This window comes from Apodemus sylvaticus, chromosome 7 (assembly GCF_947179515.1).
Source record: "Apodemus sylvaticus chromosome 7, mApoSyl1.1, whole genome shotgun sequence".
In the NCBI taxonomy this organism is placed as follows: Eukaryota; Metazoa; Chordata; class Mammalia; order Rodentia; family Muridae; genus Apodemus; species Apodemus sylvaticus.
Genome location: NC_067478.1, coordinates 121121806 through 121130594, shown reverse-complemented (window position 1 = coordinate 121130594; position 8789 = coordinate 121121806). Strand labels below are relative to the sequence as shown.

The 8789-nt window shown below is 46.6% G+C and overlaps 1 protein-coding gene across 1 annotated transcript in view; it reads right to left on the bottom strand.

Annotated features, from left to right (window-relative positions):
* Positions 1–2364: 2364 nt before the first annotated feature.
* LOC127689841 (uncharacterized) overlaps positions 2365–8789 on the bottom strand; it is a gene marked incomplete at its 3' end in the record, with an annotated part of 43674 nt that continues 37249 nt past the window's right edge. Inside the window, 1 exon segment of the mRNA XM_052189409.1 lies at positions 2365–3339. Within this exon segment, the coding sequence (XP_052045369.1) occupies positions 2365–3339 (975 nt within the window).

The window sequence follows — 8789 nt, the reverse complement described above, 5'->3', positions numbered from 1 at the left end:
ATTTGCTTGCGTTGATTTTGTAGCCAGCCACTTTGCTGAAGTTGTTTATCAGCTGTAGGAGTTCTCTAGTAGAGGTTTTAGGGTCACTTAAGTATACGATCATATCATCTGCAAATAGTGATAATTTGACTTCACCCTTTCCAATTTGTATCCCTTTGACGTCCTTCTGTTGTCTAATTGCTCTAGCTAGGACTTCAAGAACTATATTGAAAAGATATGGAGAGAGGGGCAGCCTTGTCTAGTCCCTGATTTTAGTGGGATTGCTTCAAGTTTCTCTCCATTTAGTTTGACGTTGGCTACCGGTTTGCTGTATATTGCTTTTACTATGTTTAGATATGGGCCTTGAATTCCTGTCCTTTCCAAGACTTTTAGCATGAAAGGATGCTGAATTTTGTGAAATGCTTTTTCAGCATCTAATGAAATGATCATGTGGTTTTTTCTTTGAGTTTGTTTATGTAGTGGATAGCATATATGGATTTCCGTATATTGAACCATCCCTGCATCCCTTGGATGAAGCCTACTTGATCATGGTGGATGATTGTTTGATGTGTTCTTGGATCTGGTGGGCAAGAAGGCTTAATAGTGATGTGTTTTTGTGTCAAGTTGTCAAGGGGTCAATTGTACTGGCAGGTTTTGTGTGTCTACTTGACAGAGACTGGAGTTATCACAGGGAAAGGAGTTTCAGTTGGGAAGTGCCTCCAGGAGATCCGTCTGTGGGTCATTTTCTCACTATAGGGATCAAAAGGGGAGGGCTCCTTGTGGGTGGTACCATCTCTGGACTGGTATTCTTGGGTTCTATAAAGAGCAGGCTGGCCGGGTGGTGGTGGTGCATGCCTTTACTCCCAGCATTTGGGAGACAGAGGCAGGCAGATTTCTGACTTGGAGGCCAGCATGGTCCACAGATAGAATTCCAGGAGAGCCATGGCTATAAAGAGAAAGCCTTACAGAAGAGCTATGGAGTGTGGGGAGAGCTGACTAACAGGGACACATGGAGTCTCTGCCCCATTCAGACTAATACAGGGACATGCTGGAGACTACATGCATTAGGAGACAGACAGGGCTATACAGAGAAACCGTATCTCAAAAAAACAAATCTAAAAAAACAAAACAAAACAAAACAAAACAAAAGCCCCATGCCTTAGGAGACATACCCTCTACCCAACATCGTAGAACCCAAATACATAGTAAAGTATTAACCACACTTTAGTTAGCAAACTAAAATATTTATTTCTTGGGCCTAGTTACAGAGCCGGAGATTGAAATAAGTGTGGAGTAAATGCCTGTCCTTAAGAACCCGGTTACCCTAGTGTGAACAGCAGGTTACTCATGTCCTCACTTGTCGAATGTCCCCACCCACAACCTACTGTAAACCTCCCACCCTGTCTAATCTCTAGTCCCAGTGAGTTTATGAGAAATGAGAGCAGCATTACAACCAAATGCCAGGACAGAACAGAAGGAAGCAGCCTGCAGGCTCTCTGTCCCTCCTCCCTCCCTCCTCCTAGGAGGGAGAAGTCAAAGTCAATGAACCCATCTGGGTGTCTTGTAGATCCTTACTGATGTTCTGAAGACAATGATCTCCGGGTGAATCTGGTCAGACTTGCAGGTGCATCGAGGGCTATGCTGAGAGCCTGAGACCTGCTTGGTTTCTCACTCTGGCATGCTATTGCGGGACACTGAAATCAATGGAGGGTCAGGGGGCAGTGCAGGAGGAAGTATCAGTATCCTCAGCATCCTCAGGCCAAGCATTTCCTTCTGAGTGTAGGGAAGTCCCAGTTTGGCGAACAGCAGGATACTGTTAGAAGATAAAGAATCTGGAAGCTTTCTCTTCATATAATGGCACAAGATCCTGCAGATCACCATAAATTCTGAAGGAGACCCTGCCCAATCCAAGAGGACACTCAGATGCATCATCCGAAGGAGAGTCTGATGGCCTTAGACCTTGGAGGTGATCCTGCATGATGATACTTCTACTCCACCACCAGGAGTGGCTGGGAGACCTGGGGGCTCCTCTGCAAGATTCTCCAGACCTGTGAGTGGTTCCCTGGGACCTATAGCATCAGCAGAATCAAAAGGGATCCCGGAGGCTCCAGAAGAGAGTTTGGAGAATGTTGTCCCTTGTGGAGTAGATCCAGGATACAAAAGCTTGGATGGGGAAAGGCGCAGGGACTCTGGGTGCACCTCCTTGTAATAAGGACAGCTGTTGTGGCCCCTGCTCAGGCGACTCCTGAGGGGTCCCAAATGGGAATGCCTCCAGATGGAAGTGGGCTTCCCCTGATCCAGTGTGTAGATCCCAAGTGTCAGCTCCTGCCTGGGACAGGAGGTGAGCTCCAGCTGGTCCTTTCCTCTAGGATCCCCTTGCTGTTTCCACAGCTCATAGCTCTCAGGCTGCAGGAGCCCCTCAAAGGCATCCATGGAGAAGCTCACCCTGGCCTCCCCACAGCTGCACTGACGTGCCACCTTACCATAGTCAATCCACCTCGGGGTGGCAAAATTGATGGCCTCTGCGCAGTTGAAGCCATGGTTGAAGCCCGCGTGGTAGCCATAGGGAAAGGTGACCATGAACTCCCCAGCCTGCTGGGTGATGCGGCCAAAGGGGATGCCATTCTCCTTGAGCACGGTGGGGGAGATGAGCGCCACCTTGTGTCTCAGGAAGGCCTGGCAGCCCTTGGAGCTGCCAGGGAAGAGTTGCCTGGCCAGGAGCTCCAGGCGCCTGCCATGCTCAGGGGGCACAGCATACCAAGTCTTGGGCTGCCCAAAGTGCAGGTAGTTGATACTGTACAGGTCCATGTCCTCCGTGTGCCACGCAAAGGTGGTCTTCCACATGCCAAAGTACAGGTAGGGCGTGTTGACGCCCTCAATCACTATGCCATGCTCCTGCTTCAACACATCCAAAAGGCTCCCCAGGTGGCCCACGTTCCAGTGTTGAGTGTTCTCATCAAACAGGGAGCCGCTGACATCAGCACCATAAATTGGTGACCCAAACAGACGATTCTTCCAGTATTTTCTCTCCAAATCATCAAAATCCAGGTGTGGCGGGGTCTGGTATTTTTTGCTGCTGGCCAGCTCACGATACTCACCCACACTCATGCCTTTCCTCTTCTTATGGAATTGGGTGAACACACCTGCCTGCCCCGAGACCACTTGCTGCAGAGGAGCAGGAATTGACATATCCATGACATCCTCACAGGACTTTCCACTGCCTTTCCACTCCTTGGGTGGGATGACCTTGGCCAGTCCAGCTCGGTGTGCGCCTTGGGACTCCATGTAGGTGATGTATTTGCTGAAGTTTGAGAATTCTGCCATGTTTGGGCGGAAGGTCATGATGGTACAGCCTGGGTTCTGGGACATATCCTGCTCAGGGTTTGTCATGGCCACAGCAATGCAGGAGCTCAGCCTGGGGTCCTGGCTGCCCTGGGTGTTTATGTTTTCTGAGACTTCTTTCTCTTTCTCTCTCTCTCTCTCTCTCTCTCTCTCTGAGTTTTCCTGACTTCCTGTTGTATTTTCTTCACTGTCTGATCTGTCCTTAAACTCGTCTTTTATGCCTTCTTCTCTTCGTTCTATGGTTTAGGTTTCCTGGTGGACAAGATAACATTTTTAAGATAAATTTGAATTCAGGAGAATGGCTTGTCTGAGTAGAACACTGTATATATAGCAAGACCCTTCTAAGCTCTACAATCAACAGAAAAGACAAGAAAATGTAAGAAAGAAGAAGCCTTCTTTCTTGGTTGATGTTTTGATTTCCCAGGGCATCCTCTTACTGGTCAGTGCTTTTCACCTTGAAAAACTGAGTTTCTATGGAGCAGAATCCCTGTGCCACTACAGGAGCACTGGGAGCACAGCACCATCCCACTCCTGGAGCACTCCCTTGATTCCCACTCATCCTTGGACTCCATTGGTCACTGTGTGTTGATTGGGGAGGCTCAGAGCCCTTTGTCTTTTAAGTACAAAGTCATTTACCCAAGGAACAATCATAGGTGGTTCATATGACAAAGATTCTTATCCACATGGGCAAAAATCATCAGAGGTTTCTCAGGACCTGTTCTCAAACTATTTAAATCATTGCCTCCTAGTCTCTGAAACCAAATTAAAAGTTCCTCAGGAATTACTGACTTTGGGTTCCAACAGGCAGGTTATGCTGGCGGGTATTTGTCCAGCAGAGGTGACCTGTCTTGGCTTCCAGGTGAGGGCGGGCATAAGGAGGCTGTCTCAGAGGAGGACTGCTGCCAGCCTTGTCATCCCAGCTGCTTAGACTAAAGACAGCTGTGAGTCTTTACATATGTGTCAGAGTATGGCAGCCTCTGTGTCGCAGTGTTGTGGGAGTAACATGCCTTCCATATACAAACAGGAGGTGGAGCTGGGGAGCACTGAGCCTCCAACCAGACCAATGCTACATAAAGAGGTTTTACCTATTTATGTTCTTAGCTCTCCTAGGGTTGGCTCTCCCTAGTCTAATGGAAAAACTAAAAACAAACAGCAGCTGGTCTGGATCACAACACCCCACAATGCAGGTGAGGCCTCCTCCTGAGAGCAACAGAATTCTGACTGTCTAGTGCCAGTGGGACCCAGGACCTGGCCAACCTCCTAGATAACTGTCATGGACCCTGCTACTCTCTTACCGGGTGACAATCTGCTCGTGCTCATCTATGCCTGTCACACGAGGGGAGATGACATTAGGTCCATGGGTACTGCAGTCCTTAGTGTAACTGGAACATTTTGGGCGCAGGCCAAGACTCTCAGCCCAGAGAGAAGACCTGATCCATTTTATCCAGGCTGGGGGAGGACCTCAGAAAGATTGATCATTCTAAAAGAACTGGCAGGATCTACTACCTGACCTTCACAAGGATATTCATCCGGGATACAAAACCTGCTCTCTGTTTCTAGTCACACCTAGGCCAGAGAAGATCTAAGGGATGATTTCTCTGCCAGAAGCCAGGTTGGTCTGTCCTCAAGTAAATCCTACTAGGCAGCCCTCTGCCCCATCTCCACTCTCACTGATCATGCTCAGTAGCTGAAAAGATCCCCAGGACCTTGTCTGCTGATTTGCCCTCCCATAAGGGTGGGGTCCAACAATGGCCTGGCTATCACAGCTACAAACCTCTCAATCAATAGCTAAAGTTTAGGCATGCATTAAAAATATTCATTACTGGTATGGACCTTAAGAGTTCTATCCAGCCAGGCAGTGGTGGCACACTCCTTTATTCCCAGCACTTGTGGTGCTGAGGCAGTTGATTTTTGAGTTGAGGCCAGCCAGGTCTACAGAGTGAGTTCCATGACAGCCAGGGTTACACAGAGAAACCCTATCTCAAAAAACAAACAAACAACAACAACAACCCCCCCCCAAAAAAAACAAAAAAAAAAGGCCAAAAAACATCTTACTTTGTTTAGCTGGGCATTGGTGGAACACGCCTTTAATCTCAGCACTTGGGAGGCAGAGGCAGGCAGATTTCTGAGTTCCAAGCCAGCCTGGTCTACAGAGTGATTTCCAGGACAGCCAGAGCTATACAGAGAAACCAAAGCTCGGGGGGAAATTAACCAAATCAAAAAATAAAGAGAGAGAGAGAGAGAGAGAGAGAGAGAGAGAGAGAGAGAGAGAGAGAGAGATTTTTCTTGCAAGGCAGTGGTGGCACACACCTTTAATCTCAGCACTTGGGATGCTTGGGCAATTGATTTCAGAGTTTGAGGCCAGCCTGCTCTACATCTTAGTGTGTTTAGCTGGGCAATGGTGGCGCATGCCTTTAATCCCCGCACTTGGGAAGCAGAGAGAGGCAGAGTTCTCGGTAAGAAGCCAGCCTGGTCTACAGAGTGAGTTCCAAGACAGCCAGGGCTACACAGAGAAACACTGTCTCAAAAAACAACAACAAAAAAATACATTGCTGGTATGGAATTTTAGGGTTCTAATCTGCCAGGCAGTGGTGGCACATGCCTTTAATCCCAGCACTTGGGAGGGAGAGGGAGGAGGATTTCTGAGTTTGAGGCCAGCCTGGTCAACAGAGTAAATTCCAGGACAGGTATGGCTACACAGAGAATCCCTGTCTCAAAAAACAAAAACAAAAACAAAAACAAAAACAAAAACAAAAAACAAAAACAAAAAACAAAAACAAAAAAACAAAAAAACAAAAACAAAAACAAAAACCAGGGTTTTCCACCGGGGTAAAAATAAATTATCAGACATTGAAAGAAACTATTACACACTGGATAGACATTCTGCCTTTGCTTTGGGTCCTCTGTGCCCCATGTAGAGAGAGATTTACTCCCAAAAGAAGTTCTCTTGAGAATAGCTCAGTACTACCTTGGGATCCTCAACACCCAGAGTCCATGTCTGGAAGCTGATAAAGTCTTTCTACAGTTTCAAACCCATTCCCTGCTCTCTTCTCTGGTTCCTGCCCAATAGTAACCACATCTGAGTGCCATATTTGTCAGAAAGGAACAGAAATTAATCTGAAATGAAACTCACACATTAACGCCAAAGATTGACCAGCATTTTCTAATGCTATGTAGAATGATTGAATCTTATCAACTATTACCACGACTCATTTCCTCACAGGAACAAATTTCCAAAAGCTGTGAATAGAGATAGGACTTACCCAAAACCAGTGGAATGGAGACCTGTAAGGAGACAATCCAGCCACAGAGAGAAGCTTCCCCCTTAGGACTTGCTCTTCCTATGAGCAAGGAACCTAATGGCTTCGTCTTTTATAGCCATGAAGACCTGAGGCAATGAGAGCTTGCCCACCCACTGGGGTCTCAACCAATCACTGGCTCTCAGCTGACTTAGGCCCACCCAGCTTCCCTAGAATGGTAACAATCTCATTAGGAGACATGGAAACATTGAAGAAAGAATGACACAACACCAACTGTGCATAGAATCTGTAAGAATGTTTTAGAATTTCCAAGGCTAACTGGGAGCATGTGGCAGAGCCTCAGAGAATTGAGACATCCAGAACATGTCTGTGCTCTTCCTGGACAGGCTTTGTCTTTCTCCCACCACCTCTAAACCTGAAAATAAAAACCTAAACCTAAAATAATGAAACCTAAAATTATTCATTACTGGTATGGACCTTAAGAGTTCTAACCAGCCAGGCAGTGGTGGCACACACCTATATTCCCAGCACTTGTGGTGCTGGGGCAGTTGATTTTTGAGTTGAGACCAGCCAGGTCTACAGAGTGAGTTCCATGACAACCAGGGTTACACAGAGAAACCCTATCTCAAAAAACAAACAACAATGACAACAAAACACCACCCCCCAAAACAACAAAAAAACAAACAAAAAACATCTTACTTTGTTTAGCTGGGCATTGGTGGAACACGCCTTTAATCTCAGCACTTGGGAGGCAGAGGCAGGCAGATTTCTGAGTTCCAAGCCAGCCTGGCCTACAGAGTGATTTCCAGGACAGCCAGAGCTATATAGAGAAACCAAATCTCTGGGAAAAAAAACCAAATCCAAAAATAAAAAGAGAGAGAGAGAGATTTTTCTTGCAAGGCGGTGGTGGGACACACATTTAATCCCAGCACTTGGGATCCTGGGGCAGTTGATTTCAAAGTTCCAGGCCAGCCTGCTCTACACCTTACTGTGTTTAGCCGGGCAGTGGTGGCACATGCCTTTAATCCCAGCACTTGGGAAACAGAGGGAGGCAGATTTCTCAGTACGAGGCAAGCCTAGTCTACACAGTGAAGTCCAAGATAGCCAGGGCTACACAGAGAAACACTGTCTCAAAAAACAACAACAAAAAAATACATTGTGGTATGGAATTTTAGGCTTCTAATCTGCCAGGCAGTGGTGGCACATGCCTTTAATCCCAGCACTTGGGAGGCAGAGGCAGGAGGATTTCTGAGTTTGAGGCCAGCCTGGTCAACAGAGTAAATTCCAGGACAGGTATGGCTACACAGAGAATCCCTGTCTCAAAAAAACAAAAACAAAAGCAAAAAAACAAAAAGAAAAACAAAAACAAAAACCAGGGTTTTCCATCGGGGTAAAAATAAATTATCAGACATTGAAAGAAACTATTACACACTGGATAGACATCCTGTCTTTGCTTTGGGTCCTCTGTGCCCCAGGTAGAGAGAGATTTACCCCCAAATGAAGTTCTCTTGAGAATAGCTCAGTGCTACCCTGGGATCCCCAACACCCAGAGTCCATGTCTGGAAGCGGATAAAGTCTTTCTACAGTTTCAAACCCATTCCCTGCTCTCTTCTCTGGTTTCTGCCCAATAGTAACCACATCTGAGTGCCATATTTGTCAGAAAGGAACAGAAATTAATCTGAAATGAAACTCACACATTAACGGCAAAGATTGACCAGCATTTTCTAATGCTTTGTAGAATGATTGAATCTTAACAACTATTACCACGACTCATTTCCTCACAGGAACAAATTTCCAAAAGCTGTGAATAGAGATAGGACTTACCCAACACCAGTGGAATGGAGACCTGTGAGGAGACAATCCAGCCACAGAGAGAAGCTTCCCCCTTAGGACTTGCTCTTCCTATGAGCAGGAAACCTAATGGCTTCATCTTTTATAGCCATGAAGACCTGAGGCAATGAGAGCTTGCCCACCCACTGGGGTCTCAACCAATCATTGGCTCTCAGCTGACTTAGGCCCACCCAGCTTCCCTAGAATGGAAACAATCTCATTAGGAGACATGGCAAACATTGAAGAAAGAATGATACAACACCAACTGTGCATTGAATCTGTAAGAATGTTTTAGAATTTCCAAGGCTAACTGGGAGCATGTGGCAGAGCCTCAGAGAACTGAGACATCCAGAACATGTCTGTGCTCTTGCTGGACAG